Source organism: Thermobia domestica, chromosome 8 (assembly GCF_964235325.1).
Source record: "Thermobia domestica chromosome 8, izTheDome1.hap1.1, whole genome shotgun sequence".
NCBI classification, from domain to species: domain Eukaryota; kingdom Metazoa; phylum Arthropoda; class Insecta; order Zygentoma; family Lepismatidae; genus Thermobia; species Thermobia domestica.
This window is the reverse complement of record NC_137461.1, coordinates 165,825,939-165,853,366: the sequence shown is the minus strand read 5'-3', so window position 1 is coordinate 165,853,366 and position 27,428 is coordinate 165,825,939. Positions and strand designations below refer to the sequence as shown.

The window sequence follows — 27,428 nt, the reverse complement described above, 5'->3', positions numbered from 1 at the left end:
CCGATTACACCATTTTTTATTATTATTATTTGCCATTTGCAGAAGATTTACATGAAGGTAAAACAGCTTAGGACAGATATTCAGTACATAGGATACGTAAATAATTTGAAAAATATTTTTGAGCTACATTTACAGAAAATTGTTTACAACCAGTTTTAAGAAACATCACATATGCATATTCATTTCCATACGGATATGTGTCCATCAGATAAAAAATCGTTTGACCAAGTAACCATGTGACGCTATTGTTTTTCGTGATTGGAAAAAACTTATAGTCTGGGAACAAAGCATAATTATAATCAAACTTATGTGCAGGTTCTCGGCAAATCACACTTAACAGGCGTTGTAATTTAGCCCAGATAGAAGAAGAGTGAAGACACAACGTCAGTCTGTGTTCTAGCGTGTCTTCCTGATTACAGTCCGTAGGGAGTACACTGATACGTTTTAACTTAACATGAGTAGGTACGAGCTCATTCACTATCGTATACCAGACACTCACGACCGGTGATGTCAACGTGGTGTTATGAATATTGTACCAAATTCTGGACCAATTTTTTGTTGGAAATTTAATTTGGATACGCGGAACGATATTATTGCAAAGAGGTGCGTGGAAGTGTGTGGATAGAAAGCGGATATGGGAGTAGTTGGTAGGATCAGATATAGGAACATAGGACCAACCTTGCATGCAGTGTTGAATATACACCGGGGCCTGTTTGAGTGACATCATATTAGGAGGATTAGGTGCAGGGAGGGAAGAGATCCAACAAGAAATCCATTGGTGGGTGATTTGGTCAGTAACTTGAAATTGTTTATAATTATTAGCTAGAAAGAATGCAGTACATTTAGCTCTGACTGATATTAGGTTCAAGCCCCCACGGTCAAGGGGTAGGGTAACAGTGTCACTCTTGACACGAAAATAATGCCCTGCCCACAGAAACCATCCAATCAGGGAATTTATTTTACGAACATACAAATCACTAATGGGATATATATGAGCGGAGTACTATAATTTAGCACATAAATAACTATTGATGTACCAAATACGTTGGATTAAGTTTAAGTTGCGCAATTTGTGATTTAGACTGAGCATTCGTAATTTTTGAATGAGAGGATCCCAAATATGTTAATACTGTAAACTGTCTGAATTAGAAAACGTTATGCCCAGGATTTTCACTTTCGTAACCAGCTCAATGTTGGCAAATGGTGGGGGTATGCCGTCCATAGCCCAAGAATGAAAGGGCAACACTTTCGTTTTTTGTAAATTAAGCAGTTCGCCACTAACAGCACTAAATTGTTGTAATTGGTCAATAATATAGTTAAATTGTTGTAGAGTGGTACAGCTAAGATTAACATCGTCTGCAAAGGCAGTATCTGATATATTTTGCAGGTCATTCAGATCAGGTTGTATACATGCAGCTAACTTATATAATAAAGGTTCTAGTGCGAGACCAAACAAAAACATGGAAATCGGGCAACCCTGACGAACTCCTTTCTGTAATGGAATGGGAGCAGTAGAGAAACCATTTATTTCAAGCGTAGCCGTGGCTGTGCTATAAATGTGAGTGAGAAAGTTAAGGAAAATTATACGCTCGTAACACAGCAAACAGAAAGGCATGAGATAATCGATCAAATGCATTTTGAAAATCAATGGATATCAGGCAAACGTAAAATAACCTACAACATCCCGAATCTTTGTCAGCGCATAATAAACATTCTTATGTGGATTGAGAGCAGCTTAAAATGGACTAATTTTGTCTTGAAATATTGATTTGAGGCGTCGCACTAGAACTTTATTAAACAATTTGAGATCGGTGTTGAGCAAGGTGATTGGCCTATATTGTGTGACAGTGTTGGCATCAGAAGACTTAGGAATAAAGATCACATGACCATCATTTTGAAGGAAGTGCGGAGTAGCATAGAGTTTATTATATAATGTTACCATATTCACGCCCATGATATCCCAATACTGTTGATAGAGTGCATACGGCAAACCGTCACTCCCGGGACATGAGGTAGGATTACATTGCTTAAGCGTGTGAAGGATTTCCGCTTCTGTTAGTGGTGCAGTTAAGGTCTGATTATCAGACGCTGATAATTGTGGGAGCAACATATTTAAATAATCGTGATACCCTTGGGGAGGGTCCGTAGTGGCAGCATATAACGTTGTATAATGGTCAAAGAAAACTTTTTGAATGTCAGGGAGGGCCGTAAGTTTGGTATTGTTATGATTCAGGGTGTCAATCACCTTCCCAACACGACGTTTATGTTGCGCCATATAGTGATAAAATGTAATGTGTTCATCGGGCAGACAGTCTCCGTCTGGCAGGGTTTGAGCATATTTGCGTACATCATTAGTATGAAGTTGTTTTATCCATGCCTTCGTTTTGTGAATTGCAATCATATTTTGCGGGGAGCTGAGCAGGATCCAAAGTTCATGCAACTCTCTGTAAAGATACGCCAGGGTTTCACGCTGTTCTCGTTTCTTTTCAGCTCCTTGCCATTTGAAAAAACTTCTTATTTTAGGCTTCGCATATTTGACCCACCAGTCATTTAGTGTCGGGTAGTAGTGACGTTGGCGGAGCCAGTACGTCCATTTATTTCTAAACAAACACTTCGTTTGGCGTCAGTAAGTAATTGAGTATTCAGTTTCCAAGCTGTTCTTCCACGGGTTGTAGAAACACCTTGCGCAAATTTACATGTCCAGATTACTGCAGCATGATCACTGAACGGAACTAATTTCAAATGAATATCAGTGATGGAGGATACTAGATTAGTGGTTACCAAAACTCGGTCTAACCGACTGCTCATAGTAGAATTTTTAAAAGTGAATTGGAGATCTCGCCGGTGGTGTACCCAGACGTCCTTGAAAGGTATTGACGAAACTAGCTGCTGTAGGGCAGGTGAGGGAATAAACTTTCCAGTGGTATCAACGGCTCTAGAGACAGCATTAAAATCGCCTGCAAGTGTTATGTTATTCGGAACATTCGGAAACAATGGTAAGATTTCAGTAGAGTAAAACTGTTCCCGTGCTATTCGATTGTTAGTGCCAGAATACGAATAAATATTAATGATCGTAATATTGTCACAAGTAATGCTAATACCCCTGCCAGACGGCAAATGAATAACATTTGAGACCTCTATGCCTCTTTTACATAATATAGCTGTACCCCTGTGCGCTGGTCCTACATTGACATATGCAATATATTGGGGTAAAAAGTCAAATTCTGCAAACGCCACTTCTTGTAATAAAGTAAAGTCAGTCGATGTTTGGTTGATAAAGCTTCGTAATAGATTGCGATTAGCATCACTTTGAATTCCATTCAGATTTAATGTAATATACGATCGAACATTTGGCTTACGAACTTCTTGCATTGACCCAGATATAGCGCACAGGAACAGCAGAAACAAAAAGAAAGGAAATGACCTCTCTGGTACGTTTCTTAACAGACGGCACATTGGTAAACAACCTATATAACAGCATATAATAAAAAGACAATGTAAATAAAGCTGTCGTATCGCAGTCACTATTACGTAAATCTTACTTTAGAGGCAAAATTATTACCAGACCGTGAAACTATCAACCTTGGAAAAAAGAGAGAGAAAGAGAGAGAAAGAGAGAGAGAGAAGAGCTGTGCGGTGTGTTGTTGGTCTCGTGTCTGAAACGTGTAAGATCGCAGAACGATATAAACACGTGGAACATGTTGTTTTGACGAATTCACTGGCTAACATTGTTTCCACCATTTGCTGGAGTGAGGGAAGACACTGCACTACAAGACCACACGGATAAAGCACTTGTTACGTCATTCCGTTCATTAGATACTTTTGTTTTCCTTTTCTTTGACACGTTTTCACTTTGCACTGGCTGTAGCGGAGGCTCTAATACAACAGGGGGAGTCACATGTGCTGCGTGGTTAATAGCCACTTCAGGCTGATTACAGTCGGGCGAGAAGTCAGATGACAGGGTCGTTGCAGTAGTGGGAATCATCTTGGAGGTGGCATGAGGGGCACTGCCCTCTTTACTCTGCTTCTCGGATACAGCTGACTGAAGAGATTCACTTTTGAGGGGCAACTGGGGAAAATTCCTCTCATCCTGTAAATTAGGAGCCGAAGGGGAGGGGGTGCTTTCTAGGACAATTGGTTGGGCATTAGAAACCGTTGGCAATTGTAAATCGGTTGAAGAAGGGTAATAACTAGGAGTTGTCGGCATCTTACCACTGAAAAGTTCAGTCATCTTAAATTCAGTGGTAGCTAAAGTAGATATCACCTGGGGTTTAACTTTCCGTGGACATGCACTAGCGACGTGGTTAGGGACCAGACAAATAAAACAGGTAGGCGGCTGACCTGGATACATGACACTAGCACGACACCCACGAACCACAATTTTAGAGGGAATATGTTTCACTAAAATTATTTGAACGGGTCTATTGCCATTATAGACTGGAAATGGTAACGTACTGGACCACATTTCCACCGTGACATGTATCACTTGTCCATAGGGGCGAATCACTGCACTAAGTTCATCATTAGTGATTTCCATGGGGAGATCCAATATGCGTACACGGGTATATTGTATACTTGCACTGGACAACTGTACTTGACTTATTGTGCCATTTTCATGCTCAAAATTCATGGTTTCCGGGTGTTGACGAAGAAAGGTGTCCACGTGATCTTGACATTTAAACTTGATGTACAAACTATAATCCTCATTATGAAGTTGAATCGCTGCAATATCCTCAATATGTAATTGCAATTCGTTAGTTAACCAAGCCTGTATCCTGGCTACACTGGGCCTGATATTACGCGTCATCTTGTCAAATGCAATTCGAACTGTATTTTTACATAAAACATTCATTGTAAGTGGTACAAAACTATTGTAGAGTGACACAACAATTAAGATTCACTAAACAAAACTATGCAGAAATCCGGGTTAGGTACACTGACAGACACACAACTGAAATTGTATCAAACACAAAGGCCGTCAAGGCGAACGTATAATCAAGTTACAGCGGAGCTCACACACGAGGCGCACTACACCGCGTCTCACAACGAACTCACCATCAAGACCTACTTGCGAGGAAAGAACTACATTGAGTGATTTGTCGTAAAAGTCCAAGCACTTTACATCGCATTGTATTTTGTTTCGGGTTTCGTTTTTATTGCTTTCACTGTTTTTTTCGTAGAATGAACGAAAAAGCAAATACATTTCTCGCCACGAAGCGCAGGATTATTGTTTTAACTGATGAGCAAATAGGAAGCTACTGGCAAAATGATATGGGGACAATGTGTAGTATTTTATTTTCATAGCAGCAAGGGGCAAGATACTATCCTGCGAAAAACATGCGTAAACTTTCTTGACAGAGAATACATGTTCCTTTGTAAAGATCCGGTATGCCCCTTGCTAGGCGATAACTAATGATCGATTAACGAATTGTCTCTGAATACCGTCCTACATGTTTCTCTCTGCTGGCAGACGACTGCGATTTCTCAGGAGTTACCAAATCACGCATGTTTACGAAAGCGAGAGGGATTGTGTTCTAAAGATGAACAGCTGCCTTAGTACGTATTTACCTTTGCGAAAATATAGTGAAACTAGTACCATGAAAAAAAAATCAACCGTATACGTATTATTTTAAATAAATTTATAGTGTTATATTAACTTTCTTATTAGTGTTGCAGATAGGGGTAAAAGTGAAGGATAACGCGGTAAGACGCCGTCCCTTCGTTTCCAGAAAATATCCGTGGCGTCGCACCACTTTCTAAAGAGAATACAATGGACAAAGATAGGTACGGGGGACGGCATGACGTTATGCGTCTCCCTAGCTTTTCAGATTCACTTTAACCCTAGTTGAAGGGCAACCGCCGGTAACCTCGGTTGCTTATAAAATACGCCACTGGTTTGCTTTGCGTTACCGTCGGAAAAATTTTGCGAGGATTTTTGCATAATTTCTCCCTTGGGGAGTATTCCATACCTGTCTTCAGAAAAATCTATTAATAGAATGAGATCGGAAACAATGCTAATAGTCACTCTAACTATTTTGCTGTAATAGCAAACTTTGCGTTGCATTTACAAGTTCTATAATGGAATATACCCATTTGTGTTTTTAAACTGTATGATTTGAGCGTTAGTTGCGCATGAGCGGGATGCTTCTCTTTTGGCAATTACCTGTGGAGCTAAATGCCGAAACCCTGTGTTGTTCGTTCTGTATGTGAGTCACTGTTCAGGTTTTGGTGTCAGTGAATATGTGATAAAGATGTTGATGGAGTGCATGTGAAAGGATTTAGTTTAATTAATATTTTTTAAGAAAATCGAATGCATTGTAGATAGTAACGTTAGAGACTTACACGAGGATGTATATAATTATTTTTCGTATTTGTAACTATTAATAATGTAATTATTCGCAATCATGTTATTCCCAATGATGACCTGAATGAAGGATGCAGTTGTCATTTGATGTCACTGCCTTTGGGAAAGAATATTTCGATACTTGCTTATAACATTTTGAATGTGGAGTGCTATTTCAAAGTTTTTCATAAAGACAAACACATCTTTTTCAAGTAAAGAATCACCTAATTCCGATGTTAACATGGAACGAAGCGAAGAACACCGTCGTAAGAATATTGCTCAGGATGTAGAGCCTCAGGATACCTATGATACTCGTCAGGTATGTTTCACGATTTAAATATATACTTCGTATAGTTATTGGTAATGTATTTATCATTTACTGGTGCGACTCTCATTGCTAATTTGCAATGACACATGAAGGCTTTATGTGTAAAATGTTTCGTAGTACAAAAGTAGGCCTGTCGTATGTGGGTTGTGTAAGACAGGCTATGTGGTTTTGTGTACTAACTTAGATTAGGCCTAGTTTAGAGAGTAGGAGATTGCAATTGAATTTTAAATTGATGCATTTAAAGTTGTAATTTGCAATTTAGCTTAGATAACTTGTTTTATTTGAAAAGTTCAGGCTATTCTTTAGTACGCATAAAAGGCTGCAAATCTAGAGGGGCTTCTAACAGATACTCTCTTTTATTAAATGTTATAGTAAATATACACAATAGTTGTAACAGTCAAAATACTTAGCAAAATATTAGTGGAACTTATATTCTTTAAATCAACAGCGTTATTGAGAAGTTTTTCCTGCTGTTTTTATTAGCTCGTTAAGAACTGCGTACGATTGTAATATAAGCGAATCGTGCAGGGATTTTATTCATTTTTGCGAAAATTTTGCATTTTAATGGTTACAGATAGGTTAAATTAGATTTATTTAATTTTTATTTAGGAAGTTTTGTGATATTTTAAGCCTTTTGGATTAACCGAACTACCTTTTGGATTATGTTATTGTTTCCGAGTGCTTAATTATACTTTTATGCATCTCTATACAGTAATTTCATATGTGTTTAAGTAAGTGGTCTGATGTGTCACTTATAAAAGACTGCAACAAAGGGAACATTTTTTTTTCAAGGGCGCTTGATTGCCAGTGGAAGAGGTGTTGTATTTTGTATTAGTATGGCCTTCTTAAACGTGACAACCAAAATTTCCTTCTACACGAACTCAGGTGTTTTTGAAGGATTTCTTGCAGAATTTTTTAAAAGACAGAATAACAAAGGAAACTATTGTACACATTTCCTACTGCAAGTTGCACAAATATTTAATTTATCATATTAAGGTAAGCGCTATGTAAAAGCACTGTACAGACTTACCATAGAAATGTTGCAGAGCTCTACCGTACACGAGACATGTATTTTATGCCATATGAAGTGTTTCTACACTATCCTCGTTTACGCAAATACCCACCGCCGCTAACGCGCGTGCTCACTACGGATGTGCTATCACGCAAGCCCTCCCTGCTTCACTCGTGCTCTGACTCGGTTAGATGGTAGTCGTGCGTGTTTAGTGCCCATGTAACATGAGTTGGTTCGTGTTTTATGCTCAGTAATTCTAAAGCCAATTTGCATCTAGCAATGCGACACTTAACGAATCCCCTTGTATGGTAACCTAGTCCAATCAATACAGATAAACTGATTTCCTAATCGATTTTTAATCTTTTATCAATTATTTCTATTCATTATCTTTCGATGCTTAACTGAATAAATGCCGGGGTTTATATCATCAAAATGGATCACATGCACTCCAATGACATCTCATCCGTTTTATTTGGTTTGACCTTTTGTAACGAATTAGGCTTAATGATATGTTTTCGATTTTGAAAAGTCGTATTTATTATTAAAACCTTTCCTGGCCTAACTTACGTATTTTATCTTGTATCCGGGTATTTGTTATTTTTTAAACATGAAATCTAGCTATAATTAGCAACAGGGACAATTGGTTTAAACCAAAAAAAAAACGAAAAATGTTCGTAAAATCTTGATGAACACACATTTGTGGGTTATCACGTGTCACTCCCGCATATTATTCGTATTATATTCAGACCTAAATTCCTCATTTATTACTCAAAGTGATTATACTACAAAAGCAATTTTTTTATAAGTTTGTGAATGTTTCTTTTGTGATTATTTTATAGTTTGTTATTATTGTTATGCAATTGCAATCAAAGAAACATTCTAAATATTGTTTCGTTTCAATAATAATAACTATTACTAAAATACGTCTAAATACCGTACTTTTTTTGGGGAGGCCATACAAACCCCCCGAAAGGCATTTACTGGAATCGAAGTATCTTTGGTATCTGTTTATGTGTAAATGAGTCACAGCCAAAGTGGACTCAAATACTTCTTATCTTTATTCACTTTTCGTATTGATATGCAAATTAAGTCGTTGTATTTCTTTAACTTGGACTAATAAAAGTCGTAGTGAATTGTAATGAGTCGTAGTCATAATCACCTACTATCAATCCACTGCTGGATGAACGTCTTTCTAAATCTCTTCAACTATCTATCTTGGACACTTCTTGTATGCCGACGTTTCCTAGGCTGTTTTTATCTCGTTGTATTCAGTCTAGGATTGTTTTCATTTTAATTTAGGAGTTTCCCCTCATATTTTTTGACAGACATTAACCCCAAAGAGTGGAATGATTCGTAAGCAGATAAGAAAATACGCGCCATACTGCAACAGAATAGGATCCTTTGTCATTTGTCATAATTAGAAGAATTTACCGAATGTTGTCGTCGCAGAAATTTTTATCATATAATTTAAATCAGGAAGCTTCAAAATTTGAGGGGGGATTAGCCTCTTTTATGCACTTGTAGTCTCAATGACCAATTTTAGCCACAACAGATAGGAATTATACTGACATCCTAAAATACTTAGGCCTACATACAATGGTTTATGAAACTGTAATAATTTTTACTTGAAGATTATTTTGTATATGTGCAACCTTGTAACCTGGCGTGAACTTTACCTTTTTTTTTAAAAAAAAAGAAATTTTACTACTGGAGAATGTAACGCCAAAAATGGAATTATTGTAGAAGGTTGGGAGAAGATACAAACTTTCACTACAATTGGATAAGGTTTACGGGGTTGAGCGGACACACAAATGTTGATTGACTAGAAAGATAGCCTATGCATTACAGGATACTTTCCCATCCTCTTTGTCAAAATCTGAGAACAACATAAGAAGAAATGAAATGAATTCCCACGTCCCACGATTATGCCGGTTAGGTTAAGGGAGACGTTGATAAAAGCAAGTGAATGATGGTGGAAGAATTGGTGGAATGAGAAGTGGGAGGAAATTGGAGTACCCCACAAAAAACACACACGATGTTGCAAACCACAAATTTACTTGGCCGGGGATCAAACCAAGAAATCCATCCACCAGAAGTAAGCGCTCTACCACTGAGCCACCGTGTCCCCCGAAACAACATAAGAAAATTGTAAGGGAAGCAATACCTTTCAAAGCTAAAGTCACTGTCCAGATGATCATCTCTATGAGCAGAATAGACTACTATGTCTCCCTCCTATGTGAGCTACTTAAAACCGTTTCCTTCATCCGTATATTATTCTACGTAATGTGTGCATGGTTCCGGATTCGATTCCAACAAGGATACTTAAAAATATTCGGTGTTGAACCAGTATATTGGGAACAATTACGAAGCTACATGAAATAAAACGAAGCGGAATCAGGTCTAGAAAGCCGGCATTAAAGCTGTACTAAAGCCATTATAAGGTGTAGTGCAAAATCGGATGCCTTACTCTTTCCGACACAAATGCATGAAAATAATTGATATTTTGGCACACTGAATATTGCCGCTATAACATGCTAACTACTTTCCTATTACACACACAAAAAAAGTGCTTGGTTTTATCAAATAAGATATTCCTTACGGATGATTGTAATATCCTTTGATGAAATAATAATAATTTAAAAAAAGTTAAAGCCCAATATCTTGCCTCTCATAAGCGTCTGGCCAGACTGGTCTGGTCTGACGGTTTGTCTGCAGTGCAAAATATAGCGTGATTCAAAATGATGTGAACGATTACAACTCCTTATAACTATTTTATTAATCATCCAAATAGCTTCAAATCTTACAGTTGTAATCCGAGTTTTTGTGATAAAAAAAATGAAAATAGTACATCACAAATGTTCTATGTGAGCCCCCTTTGTTACCCAGCATACATCTATTTGGTATTCCAATTCCGCCCAGACCCGTTTCAACATGTTTGGCATCAACAGTTTGCACTGCAGCAGTGATGCGCTCTTTCAGTTCATTCACATCTTGGGGTAGATGGGGTTTGTAGACAATGTTTTTTAGATGTCCCCACAGAAAAAAATCGCAGGGGGTTAAGTCCGGTGATCTTGGTGGCCAACGTAGAAGCTGATGATCATTTTTACCTGACCGCCCAATCCAGCGGTGTGGCAGTCTGTTGTTGATGAAATTTCTGACATTGTGATGAAAGTAACATGGAGCTCCATCCAATTGATGGATGAAGTTTGCACTGTCATGTTCGAGCTGTGGCATAACCCACGTAGTAAGCATTTGTAGAAATGTTTGTCCGGTTACAGTTCCTTCGTCAAAGAAGTACGGACCATAAACTTTTGAAGATGAAATTGCACAAAACACATTCGTCTTCGGTGAATCACGCACAATTTCACAGATTTGGTGAGGCTTCTCAGTTCCCCAAATGCGAACATTTTGTTTATTCCCTCTTCCTGTTACATGAAACGTAGCCTCATCACTGAAACAAAGTTTGCCCAGAAAACCATCATCAACACTGCACAACTCTTGTAATGACTCACAAAAAGTCTTGCCACACGTGTGATCATTAGGTGTTAAGTGTTGTAACAACTGCACTCGATACGGATACATCTTTAAATGTTTACGCACTACACGCCAAACAGTTGTTTTAGGCTCTTTGCTAACTCTCCTTGTTAACTTTTGTGGGCTGCGTTGAAAACTGGTTCGACATATGCGTCAGAAGTGGATGGCCTATCGGGCGATTTTTCTTTACAAATGCATCCCGTTCGGTTGAATTTGTCATACCACTTAGTATGGAGTTCTTTGATGGTGGATCTTTATGAAGTTTTGTGCGGAACTCGCGTTGAACACTAACAACAGACCGACAAACGTGAAACTGTAAAATGCAAAATGCTCTCTCTTCACCACAGGCAACCATCTTGGAACTAATCACTATGCCACCTAGCGGATAAATTTTAAACTACTACGCTCGTTCCAAACGAAACTTGAGGATAATATTGAAAGCAGGGTTGGCTGGTTTAAACCAAACAGCGAAAAATGTTCGTAAAAGTGTAAGTGTTCGTAAAATCTTGATGGACACACACTAGTCTGTTATCACGTTTCACTCCCGTATATTATTCATATTATATTCAGACCTAAATTCCTCATTCATTACTCAAAGGGATTATACTACAAAAGCAACATTTTTTTGTATAAGTTTATGAATGTTTCTTATGTGATTTTTTTATAGTTTATTATTATTATTATGCAGTTGCAATTAAAGAAAAATTCTAAATATTGTTCCGTTCTAATAATGTTTACTATTGATAAAATACATCGAAATGCCGTACTTTTTTTTTTTGGGGGGGGGGGGCGTTCTACAAACCGCACGAGAGGCATTTTTGAAATCAGAATTATCTCTGGTATCTATTTATGTATAAATGGGTCAAAGTGGACTCAAATAATAGTATTTTTATTTACTTTTCGTACTGATACGCAAATTAAGTCGTTGTATTTAACTTGGAATAATAAAAGTCGTAGTGAATTAACTTGGACATTAGTTCTTTGTACTCTGCAGTATTTTGGAATTGTCCACATGTAAATGTGTATAATAGTTTCACTTTTGCAACTATTTATCCTTTTGTCCTTCTGAAGTGACTCTTGACAATTATATTAACAAGTATGTAAAGATCAGTACAACGTATTTTTATCAGTAGTCCTTCGTGAGTTGTCGGCAGACGTATCGCAGTTGTGGCCAATTAGTCCCGGTTTCGAGTTCAAATGAAGGACATTTTCCCTCAGATGTAAGCCGAGAAGCGGTTGGATTCCGCTTTAAGCGTATGTGACCCCTTCCACATAACCCGGTTGTTGCATAATAACACCAAGACAAAACACTTATTACTGTCCATATGTGATATAAATACATAGAGCAAATTATTTAAACCAAAAATACCGGGTTTAAACCAAAAATGTTTTTTTGGTTTTTCCAATAAAAACCATGGTTTTTCCCCACCCTGATTGAAAGTATTTCCATAGAGATTTCATTGTTGATAGAGTATTATCACTTATAGAACGTTTCCTTTTCGTTCACATCATTTTGAATCACGCTGTAGTATAGTTCAGAGTTTCTGAAAACGAGGCTGGACTTTCTCCTCCCATACATTCCCATACATGTCTTTCAACAGAACCCACCCACCCTTCCCCAACCCTAGCTACTATAGTGGACCTCTTGTTTTTTCCCCTTTGCCGAAAAGAAAAGGGATGAAGGGAAAATTATGTGGTGACATCTACCAATTAAGGTGAACACTACGACCACTTAAAAGAAGAGAAAAAGATATTAATATATCGAATTTAATCAATGCATAATAGTTCGTAAATGATGCTTTTTTTACCTTTAATATATGTATTACGACACGTATGAAACAACTCCTAAATAGAAAAGATAGTGATTTAGGGAGCTATTCCGTTTTCATTTCAAATATCGTGTTTTTTAAACTTTTATTGATTCACAAAGTTACCGCAACTTTAATCACATATGTAATAAAAGTATATTAGGTTTTTGAGAAAGGGACCGCACGGCTACATAGTACCATCCTATGTCTATAACATATCGAAAAATTATGACAATCTTCCACTTTGTTAATTAACAGGAAGAAATGAGAGCATGCATGTTTTTGCGAACAAATTTTATGTGGGTAAGAAAACTCTTAAATAAATACTTTTATCGTAGCTGAAATAATAAAGTCGCACCAGTCAATGAGTAAGCTCATTTCCTTTCCATTTTGAATCAGTCCATGTGAAGCGATCCAGTGAGGTTTGCTTACCTTTTTTAATACTATTACCATATACAATGCCAGCAGTTTATATATATATATATATATATATATATATATATATATATATATATATATATATATATATATATAAATAATATAATCCGTGCGCATTTGTTAGTGACTTTCATTTTTGTGGAGCAGCGCGTACCAATTACTGATTCTACAGACTTCAGCGTAAACTTTAAGTCCGAACTGGATTATTCAAAAACATTGCAATGAACAAGCCGTAGTTGAACTGTAGTAATTAAAAATTATTCCCTGAGTGTAATTTCGAAATGTAATATAACCAGTCACAAATGAAAATGAAGTATTAGAAGTAGTATCAAATAAAGAGAGCATTGTGATCGAATGCTCTCTATTTGATTATTGTGATCGAATTAAGAATATGTACAGCACGTAAAGGACCATGTCTACACACTCATCACAAATCTGTACGAGTTTGTGTGAAAGATGTCCAGATAAGAATCCTTCTTAAAATGTACAAATAATCTGAAGAAGATAGGATAACAGAGTTTAAGCTGAGGGGGCAACAAAGTGGATTGAAATTATTACAATTGTAAAACCGCAAGATGAGTAATTTTGAACTACTAATTGGGAAACTAGAAAATCTGAAATGTCACCACTGTTTCCAAAATTCAAGGTAACTTTTTGAAAGAAAAGAAAAGAATGTCTTTCTTGCACGGAATACATATCTTGACTGATTTTGCTGAGAATTTTACAGTTGTAATCGAAGATGAAATTCAAGGTTATTTCTGTGACCAAGCAACTGTACACCCATTTGTTTGAAATTTTATGAGATCGCAGTAGAAACTAAATTCAAAATCACTCAATTTATATTCTGAGTGACTATTTAGAACATAGTACACAAGTTGTTACTACATTTCAAACTCGTGTGCTACATTATATAAAAGAGAATTACTCTAAAGTTGAAATAATTATTTATTTTTCGGATAAAAGTAGCAGCCAATATAAGAATTACGGATATATGTATATATTTATTTAATTTGCTACCACAAAACATATTTTGAACTAGAATCTGTGTGGCGATGTTTTTGCCTCTTGCCATGGCAAGAATGCGATGGAGTGGGAGACTTAACAAAGTGTGAAGTAAGTTAAAGTTAGGTTGCTAAGAACATCAAATCAAACCCTCAGTGTAGAGAAACTATACGATTTCTGCAAAGAAAACATTAAAAGTATTCCTTTTTTTCTTGGCACACAAAGAAATGGTTACTCATATCGAAGCCAGATTTGAAAATTGTATGCGAATCGAAGAAACGAGAAAATGTGAATTTCATACCGTTCAGGAAGCGCAATTAGGTACTATGCGACATTGAAAACGGACATTTACTAAGATCACTATGTTTTGTCGGTAAAGTTCGAAAATGTTGGTCTGCACATATCGGTGAAGGTGGGTTAATAGCCAGGTTGGCTCCTTTCTTTATCAAAGCTCAGTTCTCAATTTACGTACTAATGCTGAGCGAGTGAAGGCGGATTAGTAGCCAAGTTGATTACTTTCTTCATTACAACTTAATGGATGTGGACCAGTGTTCTAGAACTCTGCCTTTTTTGTCAAATTATCCCGTTGATTTTACAAATAAATGTTGCAGTAGCATGTATCCGTGATGGACAGTAGTGGTTGACATAGGTTGGATAATGAAGTATATGTACGATTTCACCATCTTGCAGGACCTAAAACGCCATTTGAGAAGTTTGGTAGTGATCCCTATACACCTAGTAAAAAAATATTCTAAGAGAAATATAACCTCTTGAACCCATAACAACAGGCAGCTCACATAGCATTCCACAAAAATACCTTTAAGAAATAAACATGCTGCTTAACAGTCATTCATATTAGAGAAGTTTTCTCAATTTTGTAACAGATGAATCGGTTAATATTTCTTCTTCATATTAATTTATTTATTCACTAGTAACGTTAATGGCTTCCTTTCTCTTTCAAGTTTATTCTTTTTATATGTGAAAATAGTAATTGAAATATGACCATTATGTAAGCCTTTTCTTAATTTGGTTAAAGCTCAAATTCTCCAATTTTTGAAAATTCATTACGTTGTTCACGGTCAAATATGAAGTTTGAAATTTTTACTATAGTTTTCTCTTGTGTAGGTATCTATTTTGTAGAAAAATGGCTTTTTATTCCATGTTTCACCAGAGATAGCATCCTTCAATGTTTGCAGAATTACGAAATTTCAAATTTTAAAATAATCAAAACATATAGGAAGCACTTATCAGTGTGATTACTGTAGTAATGGTGAGTAAAGTACCGCTACAATTATAATAACAAAACAACTTTGATATTTGACCCCTTCATTATAAACTTCAGCTCTACTAGTAAAAAAAGCGGAATTGGCTAAAGTTCGATAGTAAACTTACGGAATAATTTGGACATATTAGTGTTCAATCAAATCTTTTCTACTAGAGGAAATTAAAGAAGAGAAAGTCCTGAAGAAAATTGTTTTATTGCAGTGTTTTTAAGTAATCCAGTCCTGGGTTGAAGTTTACACTAACATCCGCGAAGTCACTAATTGGCACGCGCTGCTTAACAAAAAAATACCGCCACAGATTTACGGACGGGCTGAAATTCTTAAAAACCCGTTTTGTACTGGGAATGTATAGAGTGATAGTGCATTGATATTAAAAAGAAAAACAAATATATAAAAGACGACTGTCACTAAAGGTTTTTTTTTTTTTTTTATTTATTAGATTACTTCGCATGAGTTTACTGTTAAGCTGTCATTGGGTGAACAGAGGTGCGAAATAAGTTAAGGTTCAGGATTCTGCGGTTTCGAGCTTATGAAAACTTAAGCATGTACAAAGACAACTGAAAGGATATCAGAATTATTTACGAATGCTTATCATTGGTCAATAGAGATGTCCTCGAGTCACATATTACAGTGGGAAGAAACGTCCAATATTAAATTTGGAAAATGCCGACCTGATAAAAATGGAGATGTTGCTATAAACAGGTTCATTCAAAAATTGAAACCTCAGTGGCTTTCAATTGATAGGCAACAGGTTTTCAGTTTATTACCAAAGACTACGAAATAAAGCAATTTCTCTATGGATATGATATATAGAAGTGGCCCAAAAGTAGGTATATAAATCAGCATCGTTCAAGTGTGAGATTTTAATTTATTAAGACAATGAATTTATTTGCTTTGGTTTGTTCCAAGCTTAAGGTATTAGTAATAATAAATTAAGAACAGATAAAGAAGAAAATAAGACATTACCTATATGGATAACAATAAGTAAATGATATAAAATTTCATGATCTATCAGTACGGGACTGTATACTTACTTTTCGGCCAGCCACTCTGTATATATATGAGTGAAATGAAATATTTAAAATTGTAAATAGCATGTGCACGTAGTTGCGCTCAAGATTGTTTTATGTTCATATATAAAGGGAGTATCCTCAGTCGCTTACTTTTTCTTTTATTCATAGATGATCTTTCCGATCTTCTTCAAGCTAAATCTAGTAACATTCTTCTGTTTGCTGATGATTGTAAACTCTGCAGAGAAATCCAAGGTTGGCTAGTTTAACTCCCTCAAAAAAAAGAAAAAAAAAGCGAAAAATGATTTAAATCGTGTGAACTTCATGATGACACTTCTGTATCAAACCGTCTGTATTTTCACCTTTTAATAATGGAGTTCCATGTTCAATTCTTGGTCGGTGCACAACCTTTCAAGTGTAAACCAAATAGCGGTTCGGATGTCACTTTAAGCGAAAGTCTTCTCTTTGATAACCTCGGTATTACATAAGGATGTTAGGCCTAAAACACCGAACGAAACCAAATTGTATATTTCTGCTTGCTTGAATGTCTGTTTTATGAGGAAGCCAAAATTGGTTAAATATATTGATAGAAATTGGCAAAATTATCGACTGCCTACGTAGCTTTAGCATTAGCTTGGATTGGAATTTCAGTTTTAATTTTATTGAATGATATCTACGTACTAAATTTGTAATTTAATTCTTCAGTTTTAGCGTACTGGTTATGGTACGTTGACCGTAAAATTTTACATGCAAAGCAATAACAGGATTTTACCGTTATTACTTTGCATTTAAAGTAATAACAGATTATTCCCAGTGGCTAAAACAAGAGTTTCCCGATTTGAGGAATTTACTGACCGAACCACCCAACTTTATAATGAAACGGGACAGTTCCAATTCCTGAATATACTATTGGTGTTGCAGTGCAGTGGGTGCAACTTCCATTCTGCTGTTCCACGTTCAAAGGGAGGACAATTTCTCTCGGATGTAAGCCGAAAAGCAGTTTGGATACCGCTCTAAGCTTATGTGATCCTTTCCAGCATAACCTCGTTGTTGCATAATAACACTAAGGCAAAACAAACTTATTTCTGTCCATATGTAATATAAACACATAGAGCAAATTATTTAAAAAAAAAAAAAAAAAAAAAAACCATGGTGTTTGCCAACCCTGGAGAAATCTCTACACTTCAAAATGATATCACACGCTGTTCTTCTCGGTGTGAAGATTCGTATTTGAAGTTGAATTTTAATGAATACACATATCTCACAATTTTTCTTAGGAAAAATGGTATTAAACAAGACTACACTATTGGTATTTATTCAAAATATACAGCCGCATAATGAGCTTGGTGTTAGCCTTTATTCGATGACAAGCCTTCTTTCAGTGAACATATTGCTACATTTACTTAAAAGTTTTTGCGAATGTTAGGAGCAGGGGCGGCGATTATGGGGGCAAGTAGGGTTGCCAACTCTGGAAAATAAAAGAAAAACCGGCACTCCCTCAAAATTCCCTATGACATAGGTCTAACGTAAGTGTGAAGTATCTCTGTACGGACCCAAACATGGGAAGGAAATGTACTATCGTGGACAAAAATGCATTAGCACCTGTATTCTGCATATCCTTAGTGCCATCACTAATAAGCTTAATAGATACATTGTACTATAAATGAGAAACTGAAATCAGCATTGATCATTTTATTGTATTTACCAGAAACTGTCACTTCTTTAAAATCACCAATACAGATGTAGTAAAATATATTAATTTTTACGTGACAATTTTAGATTAGGAAAATGAAATTTATTCTTTAAACTTATACTTATATTCTTATTGCTTTCGGGGGGCGCGGTGGCTCAGTGGTAGAGCGTTCACCTCTGGTGCTTGGGGTCCCGGGTTCGATCCCAGCCCCCGCCAAGTGAACTTTGTGGTGGACAAACACCGTGCTCGTGGGTTTTCTCGGGGGTTCTCCCGTTTCCTCCCACTTTCTTCATTCCACCGTTTCACTCATCTCTCATCATCACCGTCTAACCGGCATAACCGTGGGACGTAAAACTTAAAGATTTCATTTCATTTCTTATTGCTTTAAGAAGTCCTTTTACACTCTCGATGAATGTATGAAATTCCTTACGAGTAAATTTTAAATTTTCCCTGATACAGTCCCTGTCATCTCTTAAAATTAATGAAATACATTAATCGGTGACAGATGGTGAAAGGTGACAGTTTGGGATTTACAGAATGAAAGTTACTTTTTAAATCTATACTTGAAACTAGATGAAATTGCTTCGAACTAGATACAAATTTGAAAAAAAAAAACGGCCATAAAGAGGCTGGTAAGAAGTTTGTACCGGTCACCGGCTTTAATTAAAATAACAGCAATATTTCCGGCCAGGCCGGTGAAAAACCGGCCAGTTGGCAACCCTAGGGGCAAGAGGGGCTGTTTCCCCCCACTTTTTTTTGAAGTGACTCCTTAATGTATGTAATTTGGAAATGTAAAACTGGTTCCTACAAAAAATAGTGCGATATTATATTTGCCGTTGCGTGTGTACATATTGGTTATTTGTCTTCCCGTGGAGTTAAGAAAGCTACAGGAATTGCGTTTTAATTGCAATGCAAAGGAATTAATATTGCAATTGCGTATTTCTTTAAATTCCGTAGTATATGCTTGTAGTATTTACTGTCTTTTATTTCCTAAGAGTAAGTAACATACATTTAGTCTCATGTGTGGAATTAAAAAAATATAAGTTGTTCATTAATCCCCAGTTTGGATATAACTTTTACGAAACGAGCCTCATTATTCATTACTATGATTAATATTACCCTTTCTATTTATTTGTTTTGCAAATTTGTTATTAAATAATCTGATCACACAATTTTCCAGAGAGAATTTTAAGATGTTCATGAGCAAGGAATCAAATCTCTTCTTATACCTTCGTTGTTTAATAGTACAAGGGGTAGTACGTATTTGTGTTGTTCTTGTTAATTTAATTAATAAAATATGAAATACGCTATAGACCTACGGTATTTTAACTGAAAAAGATAGTATCCTATTAGTTATACAACCTTTCATCAAAGTATTAGAAATAACCAGGAAAACTAACATTGACATACAAATATTCAGATCATGTCTTTCCCCTCCACTTTTAAAGTTCAATCGCCGCCACTGATTAAGAGTTATGTACGGATTTACAGAATTTCAAACTTTGACGGCGCTCACTATTTTTTATAAGACCTTGGTTTCTCCTGTAGTGGAATAGTATTCACCTATTTAGTCTATGGCTTGTTCTACAAGTCTTTTCAAGCTGGAGACTGTCCTCATCATCTTTCTACCCATTGTTCGCACAGAGTTCTACTTACGTGAGTCAAGGAACTCTCAATATAGCATCGTATACTACTCGTAGCAAAAGAACTGATATTTTATTTCTACATAAAATAACAAACAAATAAAACGTTCTTTCTCCACTTCCTACAATTAATTTCAGAGTACCTATCCACGAATCTATTCTATATTTCGAAACCTAGACTTGCAATAGTACAAAAGTCGCTCATGCACAGACTTCGTGCTGATCTCAAGACTTCCATCAACAATGGACGTTTTTACCTGTGAAAGAAGTTTCCGATCTTCATTGTATAAATTAAGTTGTAAATATTGTTACGTAAATATTTGTAATTTCCTTGTATTTATCTTTATTTATTCGCAATATTGTTTCATGTTTCAGTGTAGAATGTCTAACGGGATGTGTCTGGAACTATACATAAATAAGACAGCTATGAACTACTGTGTCTGAATGTGATCATTTATAGTTAAAAACATCCACTTGTGAGACCTTGGCATGGCATGCCTGCTGTACTGACACGTCCATGACGAAATTCATTATGTCATCGGAAGACAGTAGTGCGACAAATACTCATTTCCATAAACGTCGTCCATTCGACGGGAAATTTCGGTACCACTAACATCTTCTGCTGACAAATATTGAATTATTGCACGTTGTGCTTATTTGAGCAATCCATTCCACCACCACTAACAATTAGCACACTTTTATCTCGGTGAAACATATTGGCGGTGCAAGCTGTATACCAACTTTCTGATACCACACCCTACCATTTACGGTAAACATTTGAAATTTCTGCCTCTTAAGGTTACTGTTCCCTTCCCCTTCTCCGAGTATTTCGTCTTTCGCCACCAGACGCTCACTTTTTCATTAGGCAATCACTGCTAGCGCCTCTGCTGGGAAGAACTGAAAGATCGTAGCGCTCGGTTTAAATATGTCCAGGATATCTACACTTGAAGTGAGCGAGGAGAGGAATCCAACAGTTTTTTTGTTTTTTTCGTGCATCTGCAGTCAGTCAAGAGTCTATTTTTACAAGCCGTGTTCAGCTGTAGGGCAAAAATTCAAGCATAGACGGGTAGCATAAATCTTTTTTTTTTTTTTTTTTTTTGTTTCTGCAGGCAGGAATAGTTTTTGAAAAAAAAAAAAAAAAAAACGGGAATTAGGTTGCATGGAACGGTCATTCGCATCGCGTTGACAAATTTTCTTTCGTCCGTTTATCACATGAAGCTGTTTTTTTTTCTTTTCGATTATTACTAGAATATGAGATACATAACCTAAATGGTTCTTTGTACACAGAAAACAAACATGCAATACTAATATTTTCTTACAATTAACAGTATTATATGATTTTTTTTTTCTGAAGTGTATTTTGCATAAAAAATGGACAGAATGAATTTTGACTTTTCTGTTTGTCGCTATCCTTCTGACTAGAGAGAATGCTGTGGCTAACTAAAGGGCTTGCAGGACCCGCAACACTGGGAGGCCCAGAACAAGTTAAACTTTATATTGTTAGGATGTTCAAAATTATGTGATGATGCAACTATATCTAATTTTTACCTGTGAAGACTGTAACACCTGAGCGATTGTTTAGTAAATTAAAACCCAACAAAACTTATACTGACCAGCGAAAGCATTATAACCACTCGCTACTTTTTGAACGAAATCATTGGGCTGAGAAAAAGAACTACGAGGCATAACACAACCGCGCGCCAGAGGGTGACAGGAATCTCACTCGATTAGTCAGTGTGGTGTTTGTGCCTTGAATGGGGAAGGACGACGATATATCAGGGTGACTAAATGGCTGGAAGCTTCATTTCGGAAACAGCGCGACTTGTCGAGTTTTCGCGATCTGCCGTGCTTAGTGTATTTCAAATGTGGGAAAAGGACCGTGAAACCAGCATCGAACCAAATAAAACGTGAGGCGACCACACCTCATTAAAAATGTTGGATGTCGTAGACTCTCGACGTTGGTACAGCAGAATAGGCGAAAACTATAGCACAATATAATAATAATAATATGGCGAAGCTTGTCTATGCTGGCCACCGTCGCTTCAATTGAAAAGTGGCCAATTTAGATAGGTGGCCAACATTCAGAAAATAAATGTAATTGGTGTTGTTTAGAATAAGATTTCTCATTGTAAAATTTTAATAAGCAATGGCACGACACCTACTTGTAAATAATGTATTTTCTGGAGATACCTTTCGAAACAGCGAATCAGTTATTAAGAAAAAAAATATTCATGCTGGTTCATTCTAGACGTATTTCTTTTATTCTTTTTGGCACAAATACAGTCTCCCATTTTGTAGTTAACTACCTCTTGTTAGTGAGCTACAAGTGTTCTCAAAGCAAAAGATGTTTTGAGAAAATCTTAAGGGAATTCATATCTCAAAACCTCAGCTATCTTTTGACAAGCCGAGGTGCAAATAGTTGACAATTGAGATGAGTACTTGAGAATTTTTCAGAATTACAAAAGCTCCCCACTGATGAAAGAAGCCAATATAGCTAATGGTTTTACCCAGACAGGGTAAATAAATACGTACAACCATTTTCTCAATGATGCTTTTTCTTATTCACATCTTCTTTCAGCACTCCTTTATCAGGGCAGTGTTGTGGCCATTGAGTTCCCAAGAACAAATTGTGGGAATCCACGTTTCTTTGCTACCAGTCACAGATACTGCCTCTCATATGGGAATACGAAAGAGTTAGGAAAAATAACAAAGCGGTGCTTCAATGCGGCCAACTTCAAAGTTAGACAGGTGGCCAACTTATAGAGTAATAAGTAACGAACCAGGCCAAGATGAGCAGGTAGCCAACTTAGAGAGGTGGCCAAGTTGACAGGTTTTACTGTAATAATAAAAATAAAATAAAAAACATGTACATTTTTTGCATATGAGCAAGTAGCGACTCACTAAATAAACATAAAATGTCAAAACTCTGTTCTGTAAATTTTACGTGCTTCATGAACGTGGAAAGAGGGGATCCGTTTAACATGTAACATACGATAGATAAAAAAAATCAGTCGTAAATGTGTGTGCCAAGTTTAGTCAGTTTGTGGTAGAAAGTGTGACAGATAAAGTTGATTGTTAATTTAGCAATGGTGGCCTTCAACAATGAAAGTAACAATAATATGTGAAACCGACACCCACCATTCCATACATATCTCAATCGTAAATGATTATAGCAAGTTTGGTTAGTTTCTGGTACAAAGTATGGCAGATAAAGGTGATTGTTTATTTAACAGTGGAGAAATCCAACGATTGTTTCTTTAACAATGATCCCAACATTGAAACTAACAATATGTTTAATCGACAGGTATCATCAGGACCGGATCCAGGATTCTCTGAGGGGGGGGGGGGTGCACCAATAACTACCAATACATTTGAATTAAATTTGAGTTTTTTAAAAGCCTTTAGGCATCTGTGATGTGAATGAAGAATTCCTTTGGAAATGCTAAATGTCTGCTTTCGATGAATTCTTTTCCTTTAACCTTCAGAAAATTGACTTAAACTATTGATTTTGCAAAACTCACTGCTAGCTTCTCACTTTAGGTAGTGTATATTTACAACGAAGGGGGAGGGGGGTGCACGTGCACCTTTGCACTCCTCACCTAAATCCGGCCCTGGGTACTATTTCCTAGATATCCCAGTCGTAATCCGATGGGTGTATGTATTTTTGTGTATGTAAATTCTTTGCAGGTGGTCGGCGGCTTGCGGCGACGGTGCAGCGTCCTGTAATTGGTATAGGCCTTGTAATATTTTGTGATCTGTTGGTTAACTTACTCGTTTCCATGGTTACAGGGAACAGGTTATCATTATGGTAACTAATTAAGTTGTTGCGTTCTCACAAGGCAGGTAACACAAGAAGGAAGGCCGATGCAGACCTACAAATCGAGCGTGTTTGTTGCATTTTGGTTATAAGTCAGATTTGCATACGGAAATTAATTGGTTTATTATGTAACCATTAGAAATTGAAATTCAAGAGTCTCAAAGTTTATATATATATATATATATTTTAGTCTACCGAAGTTAGCTCATTATATTATCTTCCTCTTGTAGATCCACGAGATAATGATCCTTTGATTGATAATCAAAGGCCATTATCACAACAATTTTCAGTACTGATCTGTCAGTGCTTACTCAGGCTCCCATGCTTACACAAATAACCTTGCATCAGAAGGAGTCACCCATATATTATTTACAATTTGTATCTGTCCTGACTGGGTCTATCTACAAAAAGTACCACATACCCTCAGAGTAGTTCGCAAAATTGTTACAGGACGCTGCACCTTCGCCGCAAGCCGCCGACCACCTGCAAAGAATTTGCATACACAAAAATACATTAGGTATTTTAGTATACTTACCACCATCCAGTTACAGTATCCTTAAAGTGGGAATTGAACTTGTAGAAAAATTGCAGCACAAACTTTCCATTGATAAACGATTTTATTTAATAATAAGAACTTTCACTTCTGACACACACTACACTAATAGGATGCTGACTACGAGAAAAAAAATAGAATATGTAACTCTTGTTAAGTTTTTCTTTCTTTCAAATGTTTATTGCAATATTTTATTTTACGTTGGCGCGCATTCTCTTCTGGCTGTCTTGAATCTTCCCCACTCTCTTTCTTCATCTTAGAGAGGTCCTGAGTTCTGTATCCGGAGCTCTTCCCTGCTGCTGCTATTCTGTTATAGTTGGTCTCTACTGACGTGCTGCTGGCAGTTTCATGTCACAGTAGTTGTACTAGTAAACTAGTTTGACCATTCAAAAGCGCAACAGCGGACACTTCAGATCACGAAACAGTGGTGCAAATAACATTCATGTTGTGGAAATGCGAGTGCCGGTCAACAGCTAGGCCGTTTACGACCGCAACCCATAGACGTCCAGGCTAGACGACGACAAAGAAGGCTAGATATTTGAGAACAGCAGACACTTTTCTAAGCATGTATCTGCAGGACCCGTGAGACTTCGGAATTGCGGAATTAACACTAAGAATCTCTTCAATCAACATGTCTTACCGTAACGGAAGAGATAAGGCCAACATAAGATGCTGACCATAAAAGGAGCAGAAGGAAGAGGACGACGGAATAAGAAGAAATTTATTTAACGTGCACGAACTTGAACGGTTTACAAATCTAAAATTAAAGGCCTAAAGAAAAATTCGATTAAATCAAAATTATTCAAAATCAATTTTTTTTTTACCTCAGTGTTCAGTGCATCTGTTGTATATGTGTTTTCGTGTGCTGGAAATTAAACGCATTCACTAATGAACCCAGTCGTTTTCTTGGACTTCATCAGGAGAACTCAAGGTATGTGTCAGATATTTATAGGTGTAACGCCTTCTGTTTCAGCTGCTGGGAGTATGCAGAGCCCATAAGGCATGAAAACCAGTAACTTCACGTTGTTGTGTGGGTAATCTCATTTGAACTACAGCTGGAGTTAAAACTGCAGGAAAACCCTGCTAAATTAGAGTCTCATGTTCACCGAAATTGAATCTTTTATTTTGTTTACTTAATCAAGTTATCATTTTTATTATTTTATTTGCTCTACCGATTCATTTGAATATTGAGAAATGAATTAACTTGGGCCTTCAGCCATCTAATTAATATTCATTGGTCATTACCATCTCCCCCTCTCTTCTCATATTCACTTACCCCCACTACAAAACGTGGCGCCCAGCGTGGGGCTAGAGATTGCTCCCATCGTATGTTCGTTGTAGAAAATTTCTTAGTCTGAACTGACAAAGTTGCTCCGTCACAAAAACGCTCATGAATGGCACGATTGTTTTTTTTCTAGTATAGTTTGTAAGTATTCACGAACAAAGCCTGTTGATTTTAACAGTTATGACGAAAACTATTTGAAGATCATAATGATTGCCTTGAGTTTGGAATGTCACTCTCTAAGGCTCTGTAACGGTTACCGAAACAACCAAAACTTAACGTCAACACTTGACTTTCAACGATTAACAACCGACGACGAACTCAAAAAACGAACCGCCAATATCCACAGCTAAAGATCAACTACCCTGTCACTCTCCGCTGTATTGTTTTTATTCCAAGCGATTTCTCACCAAAACCGTAGGCTCGCACTGCACATAGGGTATTTTCTTATGGCGGGGAGTGCGACGTGTGAAGGGGTACAGTCAGGTGTACTCACCTACCCCTTTACCTATTTACGGTTGAAAAACTACACTTTTCCTTCCTTTTACATCACTCACTTTTTACTGTAATGTTTAATTGAGAAACTCCTGCTATCACTGTATAGTACGTATATGCAGCTTTCAAACGATATGCAAAACTTCGTATAAGTTGGTAAACTTAATACTCAAATCGTTAAATAAACATCAAAACAATTTTTCTAAACACTTGGCTCTCTCACCCTGTCTTGTGTCCATCCGGGGGGGGACACCTGTGAGGGAATTTGGAAGGTTTTCACCTGTATGAGAGGGGTGGGGGAGGTTCTCCTAGAGAGGTTTTTACGTGTTTGTGAAGGATTGAAGCAAAAGTTTGCTTGAATCTCACTACCAAATAAATCTACATGTAAAATTATGCATTTGTTTAAAATATTTTGTGCTGACATATTATAGTACACATAAAACAGTTGAAAATGCAAGCTCAGTCGCCTGGCTCTCCTCAGGAAAACTGCTTTTAACATGGCGGCATGGTTGTTCCTTGTACCATGCATTCTGTTCATGGACTGCGAGAGCTGCTACCCTTTTATCGATATAAGCCTTTATTTTAATGATATAAATGCTTAAACTAGCTACGGCCTAATCTGTTTAAATAAAAACTACTACGAACATATCAAGAAAATTTTTAACCATTTTATAAAGAATTACGTGTGGAAACATCTATACAAAAAGGGGGTGAAGACTCATAGACGGAATAGTTCCAACTTGTTCCAACTCGTAGTCACTCGAACAGCGTTTAAAATTATAGGTTTGTCTGGATAGCGAAAGAAGTCCGTTGTTTCGTAGACGCTTGCATATTAAAACATGCGAAAAGTGGGAGGAGCTTCCAGAAATCGCACTTCTTTGAACGCTGGGTTTTGGCATGTATATGCTAGTTTCCAGTGCATACCAGCAACAAGATCTCTGCGACAGTCGGACTCCAAAATCAAATGTTTCTCCCTAACGAAACAATTACTAAAATACAGGGTGCGGCACGTAAAACCGGCCCGTCGTAATATTCTGGTATATTGTGTTTTTGGCAACACTTAAATAATCTACTTTTCTACCAAGAGATGGCGTGTCGAGGTCGGGTCGACTTACGTGACCTGCAGCAGTCACGTGCAGCCGCAGCCAGTGAAACTTGTCGAAACCAGTTGAGAAAAAGGCCTCGTT

General features: G+C 36.9%; 1 protein-coding gene across 1 annotated transcript in view; it reads left to right on the top strand.

The window, feature by feature from the left end:
* Positions 1–6,176: 6,176 nt before the first annotated feature.
* The window catches only part of Patronin (calmodulin-regulated spectrin-associated protein patronin), a gene marked incomplete in the record, with an annotated part of 438,489 nt that continues 417,237 nt past the window's right edge, over positions 6,177–27,428 (top strand). Inside the window, 1 exon segment of the mRNA XM_081769233.1 lies at positions 6,177–6,662. Within this exon segment, the coding sequence (XP_081625359.1) occupies positions 6,504–6,662 (159 nt within the window).